The sequence below is a fragment of the Artemia franciscana genome, chromosome 7 (assembly GCF_032884065.1).
Source record: "Artemia franciscana chromosome 7, ASM3288406v1, whole genome shotgun sequence".
Lineage (NCBI taxonomy): Eukaryota > Metazoa > Arthropoda > Branchiopoda > Anostraca > Artemiidae > Artemia > Artemia franciscana.
Genome location: NC_088869.1, coordinates 27,309,858 through 27,326,780, shown reverse-complemented (window position 1 = coordinate 27,326,780; position 16,923 = coordinate 27,309,858). Strand labels below are relative to the sequence as shown.

General features: G+C 36.2%; 1 protein-coding gene across 1 annotated transcript in view; it reads right to left on the bottom strand.

Annotated features, from left to right (window-relative positions):
* Positions 1-8,038: 8,038 nt before the first annotated feature.
* Positions 8,039-16,923, bottom strand: part of LOC136029082 (endoplasmic reticulum lectin 1-like) — a gene marked incomplete in the record, with an annotated part of 524,377 nt that continues 515,492 nt past the window's right edge. The window contains 2 exon segments of the mRNA XM_065707139.1: positions 8,039-8,583; positions 13,973-14,090. Coding sequence (XP_065563211.1) covers positions 8,158-8,583; positions 13,973-14,090 — 544 coding nt within the window.

The window sequence follows — 16,923 nt, the reverse complement described above, 5'->3', positions numbered from 1 at the left end:
GGCGCAGGAACATAGGCCGAAAACATTCATTCAAATTAGAATTCCAGTCTTACAAAAAGAGTTCCCTATTTGTTGTTCTTGTTTTTGATGTTTGTAATAGAAAGGCAGCGTGGTTTTCGTCACTATTTATGACCCACCTATGTTGTTCAGCATAGTTGAATGGTCCACAGCTATGTATCTGGGGATGTCGCCCCCCCCCTCAGCTTTCTGGGCAAGAGCTTTAAGTTATACAATTCGTCCATTGCTTACATATAGTATTTGCTATTGAGTAAAATGAAAAAGGGCATTAGGGCGAGCCTTTCAGAGAAAGTTTAAGAGACTTATAAAGAAGATGAATGGTACTATTGCTACTTGTCATAAACCAAAGAATAAGGACTTAAATATTGATGATACTGAATAAAAGAATCGCCTTTTTATGGTGAATTAAATACAAAAATATTTTTTTTGCAACTGAACTTAAGAAGCAACTTTAAAACTAAAAACAAAAAAAAATTTTACCGTATACGAAGGGATTACCCCACTTCCTTCTCTTTCACGATAAAGGTTTTAGCATTAAAAAAAGCTTCCCATACTCATTAAAAGGCCCTTGTGTTACAAGAGACATTCCTAAGAAATTGGGATTGACAGTCAAACTTTAGAGCAAAGAGCAAAGTATTGAAGAGGAGACAACCTCTTCATTTATGGAACAATATTTGTAAATTTTGAGTTTTAATGTTGCTGATTACTTTCAATTGAAAAAAAGTTTTTATTTAATTGCTGATCTTTTTCAACAGGTATCGGTAAATTTGTACTACCCCATATGAAAATTGCTTCTTTTCATGGGAAAATCCTCCGAGGAAAGTTTCTACCACAAAAATATACATCTCCCTTAAAAAATCGTTCCAGGCTATTCTATCTTTGATAGACTTTCAGATCTAATAATTTATTTTTTCCAATCACTTCAGAAATTCCTTTCCATAGAATTTTTTCCCGGAAATTAAAACGCTAAGAATTTTCGCTGGACAATTGCCTTGGAACGATGCAGAATTGAGTCGGCAAAGAAAAAACAAGACACATTTTTCAAACCCCTCCGTGAAAAAAACATTCCCTGTAATTCCACCCATGCAAGTTTCCCTCCCAACAGAAAATTATCACTGTGAAACTCCATCCCAAGCACAAAATTCACTCCATCATCCCACCTGAGAAAGTTCTGTACACTTCCCACTAACAAATACAAGATGTAAACAATGGGTGCATTTTGTATCTTAAAGTTCTAGTTTTGGAACTTTTGAACTATGCTGAAAAAAACTACTATCTCAAAGTTTTTGGGAGAAAGGGATAGGAAAGGGAATCTAGTAGCCCTCCAATCTTTTTGGTCACTTAAAAAGAGCACTAGAACTATGAATATCCGTTCAAATAAGCCCTCTTGTGATGTTTTACCATCATTGGTTCGACACCATAACCCCTGGGGAAGATTCCACGTTTTTGCAGATCGGAGCTTGTATTCTCTATTGTGGATTTCTCAGATACGTTGAATCTAATGGTGTGATTTATACGAAATATTCTTTGACTTATAGGGGTGTTTCTATAGGCAGAAAAAGTGAGTTTTTAGGTGGTTTCTATAGGTGGTGACTTATAGGCTGAAAAAATGAGTCGGGCAATCTTGAGCCCTATTCTTTATTTATAAAAAGTAATTTATATTCAAAATAGATTGTTTTGAAGTAAATCATTGAAACTAAGGTTTAAAAATTCCAGTCGAAAAATTCTAGTAATGGACGCTATCAAGAAAGGCAGTAAGTGTTGATGTTGCTGAATGTTACTAATGCTGTTGTTTTCAATTCAATTTTGGATACTTAAAACCAATATATTTAATCGCTATACATTCAATGGAGCATTTAAGCTTATCAAATTAAATATTTTGGCTGTCCTCCGACAAACCCTAATATCCACATTTGAGTAAGTTATGAGAAAAATGCAATAACGTAACTTTTTGAAACTGTTTCTGTTGCAATACCATTTCTAATGCCTTGAAATGTCACAAAAATAGAAAATAATTCACTGATTCCAAATATACCAATTACAAATCCGTTGTATATTTTAAAATGTAAAAAAAAGGTAGATACTAAGTTTTGTCTGTGTTTTCCTAGCGAGTTCTTTTGAGGAATATGCACAATCTGACTTTAATTTTCTCCGTATGGGTCATCTTCGTCTGTTGTCGAGTCTGGAACAAATGTGAGCGGAAGGTTTTACAAAATTATTGCCTTTTGCTCGGCATCATTGGGTATAATTTCTATACAATTGCGTCATTTTTTTTTTCTTTGCAAGTGCCTCTTGGTGCCGAATCTGGGTCAGGTATTTTCATCTGGTTGAATGACTTTTGAAAAAAGTCAGAAATCTCAACTTTATTGTTCTCAAAGCTTGTTCGATAAAATAGATTTTGGGATCCATTACAGAATTCAAATCCAACAATATCTTTCAAGTAAGGCAGCATGACGTTCTTTGTGGTAGTTCCCTTTTTTTTATCCAATTTCGGATGAAAATGTCCATTTTGATGGCAATTATTCTTTTGTCCGACCCAGTGACAAAAGTAAAAAAAAGGAGAAAAATCCTATTCAAGTTCTATTTGTTTCCATAAAATAACAATAGCAAAAGTAATATCCCAAAAGGTTCAATGGCCCGTTATTTGGGAACAGACATAGAATAAATAACTAATGTGTAAACTTGGCATATAGATGCTATACAACGTCTAAATATAAACCCACAAGGAAAAGAAACCAACTCACCGAGAGTTCCCACGAAACAGCGACCCTCCTATCATCCGACAATAAAAAACAATTTAAAATTCTCTCCGTCATCGAGGATCCAACGCGAACAAAACAACAACCCCGAAAAAATTAAACCATAAAACAACTAAGAATTATTTAATATTTACCTTTCATAAGAAACTTTTCAGCCGTCTCTTAAAGGAGCCAAGCAGGGCTTCCACTTTTAGGGATATTACCCTATTTTAAGGAGAAATCACTTCTTTTAGGGATATTTATTTTGAATATAGGGACAAAGGAAAATCTGGGGTAAAGTAAGGATTTTCAGGGAAATCTTGGGTAAATTAAGGATTTTCAATGGAAGTTAGATTTTTTCAAACAAAAGATTGAAAAATTCATCATTGTAATATTTTTTAGTGAGAAAGATCTAAAACTTCATGTTGAAGTATTGGACATGGTTAAATGTAGTGATGGATCAGCTGAGGGTCTGACTAACTGCATCAAACAAGTCATTGAAAAAAGCTCGGTTCACTGGCAAAATATTGTTAGGTTTTGTGCAGATACTACTAACGTCATGTTTGGAGCCAATAGATCTGCTTCAACGCTAATGAAAGCCATGGTGCCTCATATCTTGAATGTGAAATGCTCGTGCCATCTTATTCACTTATGTTCGTCCTAAGCATGCTTGTCGCTTCCCAAGACACTAGAAGACTTGGCACGAAATACCTATGTACACTTTTCCAGGAGTGCTTCCAGGCGAGATAAGCCTGCCGAATTTCAGAAGTTCTTTGGATGCAAAGCACTCCCAATTCTTCCACCAGGACAGACGAGTTAGTTGCCCCTTCAGGCCTGCATAAAGAGGCTTATTGAGCACAGGGTTGCTCCTTCTCATTATTTCAGAGAAACCACGTTTGACGACTCAACTACAACCAATGACCTTATCTTGTCAACATTACAAAGCAAGTTGACAAAGTTGACTCTCTAATGAATTCCATACAGTTTTTCAATCTGAGCTTCCACTTCTTCATTCCCTAAAGGCAAGCGTCAGCAAAATTGTGAATGATTTTGCGTCTAACTTCATGGAACTAGACTACATTTGCAGTGTTGGTTTGTTTACCGAATGAATCCTTTCAGGTGAGTACCTGCCTTTAAACCAGACATATGTGGGAATAGCTGCAACGATTCAATGCAAGAACTCGTAGATGCTAAAGAGTCTAGTGATAATATTGATCTCTTTTACCAGTCTTGTCGAAACTATAGTCCTAATAAAGACGATTCAAGACCGTTTCAAGTTTGAAGAAAAAATTTATGACGTTTTGGCATTGGTTGAACCAAGGAATGCAAGAAATTTGAAGCCAAAATCTCTAAGACCACCATTCGCGAGATTTCCTGTTCTAACAGAAAAGTATTGCGTCCAAAAAAACGGACGTAGAATGGAGATCTCAGACAATGACCGATATCACTGAGCTCACTGACGATATCACTGACGGAATTTTTGGAAGATACTTATGTTGAAGACCTGTATGTTGAGCAGTACTCGATGAAGACACTTAGTTAGAAGACTCGCAATGGTGAAATCAAGTACCCAGAATTGCGGAAGTGCATATCACTGGTCTTTTCGTTACCCTTTAGTACTGTACCAGCTGAGCGTTTGCTTAGTATCCTGAAATTAATCAAAACAGACATTCAAAATAGTTTCGAGAATATCACAATAGTCTCACTTATTTGAGTCAGTTAATGGTTGAAAAACGAAGATAAAACTTCATCAACTGTCAGCATACCGAAAGTTGTTGCTGGCTTCAAGACGAAAGCAAACGCTACGTGCGATGAAGTGCTGGAGATAAAAATTACTTGAACTGTTTTATGTGTTCTCGATAGTGTAAAACATTTTATGTATATCATTATCTGAAGTAAAAAATAACACTTTGATTCTATGGTACGTTTTTCGCGTAGATTGTATGGAAATCTAAGGCAAAATATCTCTTTTTTCTAGGGAGAAAAGTAGGGAGAAATCAGACCTAAAGACATGGAATTTTAGGGAAAATTGATATAAAAAAAAGGGAAAATTGAAACCAAAAGTGGAGGCCCTGGAGCCAAGTGTTCGTGACAGCCAAGTCTCAAAGGAACCAAGTTCGAAGCACGCCCCACAGTCACGGCCAGACTGAAGTATGAATGAAACGAGGAAGCAGCCGGAATCACCAAATCCTCCCAGTTTCGAACTGTGTATAAATTTACTTCCCCTACTAGTTGAAGTAGTCCAGAAAAACAACATGGGAGATCTAACTGGAAGTATTGATGTACTAACGAAGATAGAGATACAACATAAATACCTCTAATCTTATGGAGGTCAACAGGAATGTGTGTACTCGACTGGAGAACTCTTGCCACTTTCTCATGAAGACGGTGAACAGGAGCAAGTACGGAAGGAAATGTAGACATCCACACAGACGAACAGTAACATATATAAGGGTAAATGAGAGAGACATATAAAAGACGGAGGGTAAGAAAAGGTAATAAACGCTTTAATTTTCGGATAATTCCAAGTCCACGGGAAATGTTCACTCTTATTATGTGAACCTGCCACTTAAACGATAAATTTTCATCTAAAAAAATTCCCAGGAATCACCCATGTCGATCCTGGGGGCAACTTATGGAACCTCTTGGTGTAGGAAGATCAGTAATTGTGGGACAGCTCACCTTTACGAGAAAAAAATAAAATGTAAGGCTTTTTTAGATTCAAAGCTAGTTGATTTATGTCAAACCAATTGAGTATCTTCTCAGTGATTACTTGAAGCTTTAGAATAAAGGATGATTCATCCAGAGCCACAGCACCTAGAGTAGTGTCATCTGCAAAGGCTATCAATTATTCTCGACTATCATATGTGAACACCGACGTAGTCTGAAAGTAAATTTTTGACACAATCCACAGCGTGTTAAAAAGTCGCTAGAGGTCATTCACAAAGATGAGGAAGAGGGTTGGCCCGGGAAAAGAACCTTGGGGTACTCTGTGTCTAATTGGAACTTGTTTTCTGTATCTCCCATGGGGATAGATCTGTCAGTGAGGTATGAAGAGAACCAAGACAATGCTTGCCTACCCTCACTATGATTAGAAAGTTTACCAATAAGGATCTTGTGTGCAAGGCTGTCAAAAGCTTTTTTTATATAAAGAAAAATGGCTGCAGGAATAAGATTAAAATTCTGAAGATCGACGTATAAACTGAAAAGTCTATTATAAGCATGTTCTGTAGAATACTTTGCGCGAAACCCAAAATGATGCTGAAACCTCACCAGACGTTTGAGCATTGGCCTTTAAAAGAGAGCTATCACACCCATCAGTATAAGACATTGGGGAAATACTCCTAGTAGAAAAAGGGTTATATAGAGGAAGGGTTATATACTTTAGCAGAAATTTGGTCAAAACCTCCTGAAGAGTTTTTAAAGTCAAAACAATATTTCTAAATCCCTGTACCGTAACCACCTCAAGAACTACCAATTTCAAGCAGGAGGGGCCTCGGAACTGCTTCCAAGACTGTGACACTGATCAATAAAAAATACTATTAGTAGTTCCTTTTTTCACTGTCTACGTAAAGAATTTGTTCGTATGGTATCATACTTGGTCCTTTTCTGTGACAAGTTGATCGTCTACAATGAGAGAATAGGTAGACCTTTTGGCTTCAGGGATGGCCAACTAACTTCCTTATCACATCCCACGTCTTCTTTATATTTTTACCGCAATCGACAAATCTCTGTATAACACACTGTTTTAGCTCTGCGAATAATTGATTTTAGTGTAATACGGTACAACTTAAATGCTTCTAACTTAGCATCACTCGATCTGTTTTTATACTCTTTCCAAAAGTTCTGCTTCCTTTTTATTGACCTGAGGACTCCAGATGTTAAGCAGGGAGCTATGGGTGTTAATCTTTTTGATCGAGAATTTCTTAAAGGAGTTTTTAGACAATAAGACATGAAATTCTTCCTAAGTGTCATAAAACCTGCCAAATATATTGTAATAATTACCCGAACTAATATTTTCTGGTAAAGAGAAGTCCCAAGAAGATTTACCACGATTTTCTTTCGATTTATCCAGCACCACTGGTGAGCAACACAATTTCAGTTTATCCTGGGGGACTAATCTTTGTAGATTTTGGAGGATTGGAACCAAAGCTGCAAACGGGAAATGGTCAGAGGTATCAGAAAGCAGTACTTCGTCTTTAATGGAGTGTAATGATGAAAAAATATTGTCAATTAATGTACATGACTGGTTGGAAATCCTTGTCGGTATTTTTATACAAGGAGCTCATCATATGAAATTAGTAAAGACAAAAGATCAGAGGCCTGCCTGGATGACGACTCCGCGGTTAGATACGGGTGGTTAGAAGATATGCGAAAACGACAATTAGAGCGTGTTAAAAATGAAATGAAGAGCGAAGAAACACACAGTTAGGAAGCATACGACACCGAGCAAGTGAGCAAGGCAAAAATTAAAATAAAGAGCAAAGACGCACGCGGTTAGACGAAAAGTCGGCGGTGTGTCAAAAATGAAAACGAAGAGCAAAGACACACGCAGTTAGAAGACATGTCAAAGCGATCCAAAAATGAATATGAAGAGCAAATGCAGAATTGAAAAATAAGAGCAGGAGCACGCAGTAAGAAGACATGCGACACCGAGAATGTAAGCAATCCAAAAATGAAAATGACAAGCAAAGAAACGGGCGGTTAAATGCATGCGAAGCCAAAAATGTGAGCGAGTCAATGAAAATCAACCTGGACAGTGAGGATCTAAACATGTTAGGCAACTAAATTCTAGGCAAAAGAAGAAGTTTTTGTCCCACCACCTGAACAATTAAAAGAAACAAAGGTTCGGCGATACGTCTTTCATAATAAAAAAAGACAAGCCGAGGCAAAAAAAGAAATTTTTATCCCACTCCCTGAACAATTAAAAGAAACAAAGGCTCGGCGTATTTCTGTCATAATGACAAAAGACAAGCCAAAGCAAAAGTTAAAGGTCCAATAAAGAAACATAATTATACAAAGGCGCTACTTCTAATTTAAGGTCCATTTGGACGTCATGACATCAAGAAAAGGCTCAAATTATCTACGTTTAGAAGACATGCGACAGTGAGAATCTATATATAGAAGTCTGCCGCGTGCCGGGATCCAGCAGCGAAGCCACTGGGCTCCTAGTACTATATATATATATATATATATATATATATATATATACATATATATATATATATATATATATATATATATATATATATATATATATATATATATATATATATATTCCATTTAAAGTCATCAACTAACTTTATTCACTTTCTCTCTGATTTTTTTAGAGGCTTTTTTAGTCACATCGATACGCAGCTGTAATATTTTGACTCTTACATAAATACAAAATATAGAAAAGTCACAAATTAACCCTTTTTTTAAGAACGTTTTGAAGATCAATTTCACCATTTTCATCAGCTTCTTGTATCAGGGGACATAAGAAACCAGCTTCAACGCCAAGAACATATTCACACTCATGAGGCTCCAGCAAGTACAAAGAAATTGCATTTTGTGTTAGTCCAGGTTCTTTGCACTTAAGCTTCACTTCAACACTTCTTGATTTTTTCGTTATGTCACATACACTACCCCCTGTATAATACTGGGATACTTGTTTTCTCTCTGAATGAGGTTTTGGACGTTTATTTGTATGATCCTGAAGCCATTTTAAATGATTTTCTCTGTTAAAGGATCCAAGGTGAATAACAGTTTTTGTGCCATCTCCCTCCTCATGGAATTGGTTTACTTTCTTTCCATAACAAAACTCGTATCGCCACCAGCCAGTCCCCTAAAATTGACAAACTTACTGAGTCATCTCAAACATATCAAACCCTATTCACATACCATTAATAGAAAAGACAATACAAGACAAAGCAAGAAAAAAATTACAAGCAAAGGAAATTGGCACCCATTTTTAATTCTAGTGATATGCAGGACATTATAGAACATTGAATTTTGGTTTCTGTAAATATCTTTTAAATCTGTCTCGTTGGTATATGAATCGAAAGATTATTCGAATGTGAGGTCGAGCTATGCCAGTTGGGTGTCAAGCTAAAAGAAGAGGCTTACCTTTGATTAGGTATTTTCCATCCTCTCGTGCAGTTATCTTGATTTGTATTACTGTTCTTTATATTTAATATTATCAGAGGAAAGTTTCCTTTGGGTGTGTTTTTTTTCTTTTGTTTTTTTTTACATCAACTGGAAACGAAACACGACGCTTGTCTGAATTATTCTTTGGTTAATTTCAATGATGCGCAAACACAAATAAGCCATTAGCCTTATATAAAAACTGGATATTTTACTTATATTTGTAAATACAAATGTAGTTTTACAGTCCTTAAATCTGTATCTCCCTTCTTTTTCACTGAGTTATAGTCTAAACCGAATTATTCTAGATAATGTAAGATGGGTTGTTTAGCAAAAATCTTAAGATTTTTAAACTCGATCTGAGCTGATGTTAAAATATGGATCGCACCTGTGGAATGCGAAATGAAATGGAAAGTTTTTGAAAAAAAAGCATTTTTTTTTGTCAAGATCTGATTGCAATACCCAGCTACTATTTAATATAAAATGTTGAACTTTACGATCTAGATTTAAGTCCTTACTACTAATCAGTATCAATTTAATATATAGGTAATTTTATCTTTATGTCTGTTTTAGCTTTCTTATTTTCGTCTCTTTGTTTCTTTATAAGTGAGGAAATATGTCATCCTTCGCTAATTCTTACGCACTCCAGGTTTGTCAAGATTTGACAAACCTGAGATTATAGCCTGGTGGAACTAGCAAAATCTTATCATTTTCCAGCATAAATTCTTCTGATTGCGTATACTTTTAAAATATCTTTCAAATTATTTAAAATTATGAGCAATTTATAGATGGTACTTTATAAAAATATAGTAGTTTAAGGTGCATTCCGTTGTACGTCAGGCTAGACATCCTTGCACAGACACTCGTCAAGGCAGTCCCCATTCACACTTAATATTCACTGCTTCGCTGAATGAGTTGCAGAGAAGCATCCAATCCTACGGCTTAGAACTCGAAGATTCCAATTTCAGCCAATCAACAAGCTTCTATTATCGCCAACCTTTTTGATATGCAATTCAATTTTTTGTCAAACGATGTCTATATGCGTGAATGTCTAAATCTAAACTTAGGCACAAGCATATAGCTAGATACATGACTTGACAGTGAAGTCCATTTGGACAAGGATAAAGACATGATTTTATCTCGAAGATGTTGCTATTTCAGTTTTAAAAAGATAACTGAAGAAACTCTTCAGCACTCAGAAAATTAGCATAGTTAAAAATCTGAAATGGCAATATCAAACGGGAGTAGTTGTTTCAACTAAATACCTGTAATTCAGTAAAAAGTATACCGTCCTCGAAATTCATTCCAAATAGTATTTCCGGTTTCTATCAGCTTTTATGCCTTTACTAGCCCTGACAGTTCCCTGGCGAGGAAAGGCTGGGCATAAGGTGTTGGAGCTGCTCTGGTGCGGTGAGATGGTTTGGGGTCTCCATTCCGCCAATAGTTTCTTTCTCCGTCTCTATCTCTGACAGGCAAATCCTGTTTGCTTGGCCTCAACATGGACATTTCGCGAGTTTCCCTAACCCAAACTGTGACTAATAACAGCGCTGCAGGATGACCTTGAGGAGTTGCACTCCCCAAGGAAATTATAGCCTAGTAAACGACACACCATTTGTACTGGACTCTGATGAATACATAATTCTTCTGGGTTTAGTCTATTTTGGCGGTCTTTTTTAGGCAGAAAAACTTCTTCCTTCCTAATTTATTAAGTAAAGGTTGCCTCCCCATAGTTGAATACTATTTGTAGGCATGAATATTTAATGGGTCAGAGGTAACAGGCTTGAGATTGTCTGCACACGATTTCTACTCTTGCAGATAGAAGAGCATCATCAAGTAAGGAAAACCATGTTGGGATCAAGATGGGCCCAGGATTGCACAAGACTTCCATTAAACTGGAAGTCCGAGGGGCTTTCTTGTTGTACGGTTCTAAACCGGCTTCGTTTAGACTTGAGAAAATGAGCTGGTCCCAGCCTTGTAATGATTCTTGGACCATTCCTTTTCTCGAGGCCATAATAATGTCAACGATTTAAAGAATATGAAAGATGCAACTTGGAATGTTACAACGTTGAAAAAAAAAAAAAAAAAAAAAAAACAACTATCGTATCGATGATATTTGAGTCACGAATCCTGACACTTCGAACTCTATACGTATCCCAAGGATGGAAAATATGAAAATAGATTACAAAGAATTTATTTATTCATGCAGGAAGGCTGGGATGCGTAGATAGGTAGTAGGGTTCATGATGAAAAAGGAATCCGCCAAGTCTTATTTAGTTTGGGAAGGTAATAATTATAGAATATAAATCGCTCATTTTATGACTATAAAATGCAAGGTATCAGACATAGTAGTATATGCCCCTGTGGACCCCACTGATGGAGGAGTCTCAGGTAGAAATATGATACTTTTATTAGATAATTTTAATGCCCAGGTCAGTAGAAAATGGGACAGATGGTATCCTAGCCCAGGTAAATATGGTAAAGGAAAAGAAAACAGCAATGGTTGCGGCTTGCTGTAGGTATAAATATCTAGTTAAAACTAAAACAGCATTTGGGTCATAAAATGACCCGTAAGTTAACATGGTATTCGCATAATGGTAAGACAACTAAGCTAAATGACAATATTTTTGAAAACCGAAGACTGGCAAGATCAATATTAGATACTAGGGTATATAAGAGGGTTGTTATTGATGTTAATAGTAAAGATAGACCATCTAGTGGCACCTGGGCTTAATTTAAAGCTGAAATTTAGGAAGGGTAACTACCTTCCTGGAAGCAATGACGTCTATAGACTCCACGATGAGAACTTTAGAGAAACTTTCCAGGAACACAATTTTAGGAAAACAGTTTTTGAAGTCCCTGACGGCGAAAAAGTTAAAAAGGAGAAAAAAGTCAGAAACACAGCTAGGAATATTAGTGAAAATGCTTTATGTTTAATAGAGAGGAGGAGGGGCATGTACAGGAACTATATGAGTGAGAGATAATATGAAAACAGGCGGAATGTAAAGAAATAATAAACTAAAAATTAAATTAAGAATGACTGAAGTGGAGGACATCGATGAAATTGCCGAGGACCTGAAAGATGCAGCCAGATGGCATAATAGTAAAATATTGTACTGGGTCGTGGATTGAGAGGCTCAGACTGGACTTGTGCCAGTTAAAGATAGGGGCGAGGTCACAATTAGCGATAAGAAGAGTTAAATAGATGTGATCAAAACATCTTGATAATGTGTTAAACTGCGATAGAGTTATAGGAAAAGAATTAAAAAAAAGTTGGAGACACTTCGGATGCAAAGGAAGATTTATTTCGTAAGGAAGAATTAGTCAGAGTATTAAAAGGATTAACAAAATATTCAATTCCTAGGTATTGACACTGTGGTAAGTGAATTTTTTAAATATGGTTGTCATGAGGTTAGCCAGAAGTTCTGAAGATTATGAATATGAGTTTTGAAAAAGGATAATTACGTAGCAATTTTAGGAAAACTAATTAAACCCCTCCATAAGAAAGATGATAAGAATGCGTTTGGTAATTATAGAGGCATTAGCCTGGTTTTATAGGAAGCAAATTCCTTAATACTATGATAGTTTTCAGACTTAGAGATGCTGTAGGTAAGATTTTAAGAGAAGAACATTATGGCTTTAGGAAGGGTAACAAATGGAACAAATTTTAATTCGTAGGTTTATAATTGAGAAGTGCCTGAGCCATCAAACCATTTAGTTCTCAATTGCAGATTATGAGCAAACGTTTGATTCAGCTGATAGAAGAGCTTTAGCAAAGGTCCTATCCTCATATGGTGTACCAAATAAATACACGAGAATAACACTACTGTGGTTAAGGTAGGAAATAAGGTTACTAGCTGGTTTCGTATTAAACCAAGAGTTAATACGGGTTGGGTTCCACTGATCATTTTGATTTACTTTATCCTAAATAGCACCGCAAAGGCAATTGAAGGACCAGGAATCAAATAGAAAAGTAAAAGGTTTGAAAATTAATGTTAAGAAGACTAGGTTGCTAAGACTAGTAATACGTGAAGGTGAAAAGGTGATATTGGGTCACGAGACGATCGATCGAGTGGACAGCTTCACTTACATAGTTAGTATTATTAGTAAAGAAGATGTTCAAAGTAGAATAGCCAAGGCCTGGTGTGTTTTTTTTTTTCACAGTAAAAAAAGTTCGGGAGAATAGGAAGGTAAGTCTCCGAACCAAGATTAGCGTGGGCGCTCCATAAAAAATGAGGATTTGCTAGATGTTTTCCCGAGAAATTGCCTACAAATTGTTTTGGATACCCGACTGAATAGTCGTATCTCGAACAACTAGCTGTACGAAAAACGATGTTGATTAAATCCCACCGCCTAGGGCTATAATGAGAGAAAGGAATTGTCTTCCAAAGATTGTCTTTGTCGGCCAATCGTCTAGGGCCAAACGATAAGAAGGTCGTCCTTGAATAGGGTGGAAAGATGTCGTAAGGAAAATTTAAGGGAAAGGGGAAGTTCTTAAGAAGGTGTAAAAGAGGGAACCTTTGAATATATTGGGATGAAGGAAGAGCGTGCGTAGCTGTATTGGCCTCAGACGGTTTGGTACTGCAGTCAGTTATTAGTAATAGCAGTAGTATCAACTTTTATTAGCCTTGATATTGCAGGGAAGAACTGAAAGAGCTTCGTAGCTGACATTTTATTTTTATTTATCTTTTATATCGTTAAATAAAATAACTGAAATATTTATGACAATGTAATTGTCACAATCTGACACAATAAAACCAATCAGGCAGTAAAAATAAAATGCGAAATAGCACATCCAGTTTAAAAACGGGGAAAAAAAATAAAAAAAGCCAAGTACTATTTCCTTTATTGACGCCGTAGCAAGCATACACTTGAGAACGTGCGCACCCTTATATAATACCCATACAAGAGATTATTCCATTAATAACAAGAAAAAAATGCCCAAAACAACACAAGCACATAATTCTACGCTAATGAAATCAGGCTCTACGCTTTGCGGGTTACCCAACAACCATGAGTTTTGGTGCTTTGAATATTCATTTAATACTTTGTGACATCATATTAGTCCTGATCCAATTATTTAAGATACTCACCCCATAAAGACAGTAGTCCCCTTTTAAGAAATCTTCAATTAACTTCTCATCAACTGGATACTGAACTGTTGGAGCTATTTCTGGCGGTCCGGAAACTTCTCCTTTTCCACCTTCTAACCTAGAAAATCAAAATAATCATAAATATTTTTGCATAAGATTTTGACAGAAAATCTTGTAGGCCAAAGGATATTAAATAAACGGAGGTGAAGAATCACGATATTTGTGTTCCTAACTTATGATTTATGTCTATGCTAATTTGTTGAACCTTGCTCGCTTTGGTCTATTCGGTCTATTTATTCGAAAAAACTATTTGAGCTGAAATTTAGGATGAATTTTTCTCGACATGAACTTCCTTTCATATGCAAAAAAAAAAACTCTTTTGCATGCTCGACCTATGGTCCGCGAAGCTCAGGTACCGATCTCCTGATCAAATCATCTGACGTTTGACCTGCTTTTCACCCCGATTTCTCAAGGTTTCTTGAGAAGCTTACTGATCTTCTGAATTTCTGCCTTCGGTCAGAAGTGTGATGCGTGATTGGGGGCAAATCATCCATCATTTCCTGTCTCCAGGTACTCATTTGGGACTAGGCCGACTTTACCCAGGCTTAGAGTCACTGCTGACCCCACTCACAAATTAAACAATCACCAACATTAGAACTCGATCACTAGCCCTGAATGACGAAGGACATTTTAGATATTAGAACAATCAAAAATTTGAGGGAAAAATGTCCATAGATAAACCGAATCTTCTTGGGATTTAAAGATAATACGAAAGACTATTAACCAAGCATCAAGATTACCTGTGATTGCACATGATCTATGCCTGGCAATACGAAAAACGGGTTCGATCCCAGGTACGGCATGGATGATAGGAAAGAGGACCTGTCTGTTAAATAAATTCGAACAAATATACGGATGCACTATGCACCACAAATAGCTCAAAAGGAACCTTTTTTTATGCCCAGAAAGAAATAATTTGATTCAACTTCTTCTTCTTGTTGTTCAGTTATGCAGGCAAAATAACTATTTGGAGATGCCAATACTTAATCTCCACGCCATTCCAGGAATTTGATTTTAATTAACTTAAAATAACAAATCCATGAAGTTATTTGGCAAAATTTCTTGCTATGGAAGTACACATTGAAAAAAACTCCTTGTATTGTTTCTAAATATCGTTTTCTTCGTTTTTCTTGCCTGTTACATAGTAAAACACCCCTGAACAGTGCTATTTGGTTTGAAATCAGGCTATCTATTTTAGGAAAAAGTATCAAGATTCTCCAGAGCCATTGATGGCGCATAGAGTGTCGAAAAGACCTTTCAGTTTCTTAGTCTTTTTGCTGGGACAGGTAGCAAGCCCGCTACCTAATCTTGCGACAGCTGAATGAAACCCCTAGCCTCATAATGCCAAACAAAGCATCAATCTATTGTGCCTTCACAGTTCTCTGGTTTGCCAGAATGTATAGTTAGATGTATTTACATATACTTTATAGTTAGAACCACAAGGCTTGTCAAGGTAGTTAGGAATAACCCTGCATCTTTAAAAAACAATAAGGTGTTAAATAAGGGAGGATATTATCTCCAAGACTGTTCTCTACTTCTTACATAAGATTTAGTTGGTGATCATGGTTTCAGTAACAGGCGCAACAATGAAAAGAGTGAACCAAGGCCAATAGTAACTGAAGGCTAAAAAAACGTTTAGAAACAACTGTCTAGTGAGAAATTTTGGGGAAAAAATGGGCCTTTAATCAGAAGAAATGAAAAAAGACTAGCTGAACAATCACTTACTGATGACACTGTTTATTTTGCCAGATCATTTAATTATTTACTAATCCTTTTGAATGTGCCGCCTGATTATATGTAGAGTTAAACAGCTCTAAACGAAAGAGCTAGTTTCTAGTAAATAAAAATACACAAAGTACATTAATAAAGGTTTGAATTTTTTATTGTGACAATGAGAAACTGTTTTTTTTTCAGGGTCTTAATTGAAAAAAAAAAAATAAAATTCTCGCTAGACTCAACTGGCCTAAAAAAAACAGAGCCACTAATAATCAGAATCACCACTGACCCATTGAAAAAGAACCGGGCAAATCATCCAAAAATCAATAGACTAGACTAATAAAATAACTATGGCGAATACCTGTTAAGCCCACGGGGTACCAAATCTTGGGTACCACTCAACCTATTGAATCAGGAATGGCATATTTCTTAACAAACGGTAAGTTTTTGATCAAGACTGCATCATTATAATGCAGAATGTTTGTGTTTTTGGATGACATTCAAAATAGTATTATATCAATTCATGGCTCCCTCGATGATGATCTAAAGCTATAATAGCTGAGGCACAGGATTTTTTTTTCCTAGTTAAGAAGACTAATGCCAAGGCTAATCTCTATTACTGCTTAGTACTCTAATGAAGAAAAGAGATGACGATTTGATTCAGAGTGCTTTGATTCAACTCATTGAGATGATTTAAACAACTTTGAACTACCTGCATATATAGTCGACTAATCTTCAGCCTCATCGAAAATAATTGAGCATTTACACGAACAGAGAACATGGTTTGGTCAGTAGCATTTCCTTCGGGCACTCCACTTTGGAGTTAAGACACTGTGTGAACTGGATAAGACAAATTCTCCAGCGTCGGTGAAGAGTCACCATCTGTTCAACCATTACTCTAGTGACCAAATTGCAGAAGAAAAATTAATTTTCTACCTTCTTAAACATATTGCGCAGTAAAAATAAATTTGAAAAGGCTTTTAGAGGAAAGCTTGCATTGTAAGCGAATCAGAATTTCCAGAGAAAAAAATAAATCAAACTGGAAAAACTACCTTGCTTCTTTTTCATCTTCAAATAGAGTCGTCTAATGGCTAGTCAATTTATGCCTGCCCTTTTTCCACAGGCGGTAGGGGTGTATTCTGAACATAATTTTAAATCAGATTAGAATATTTGAA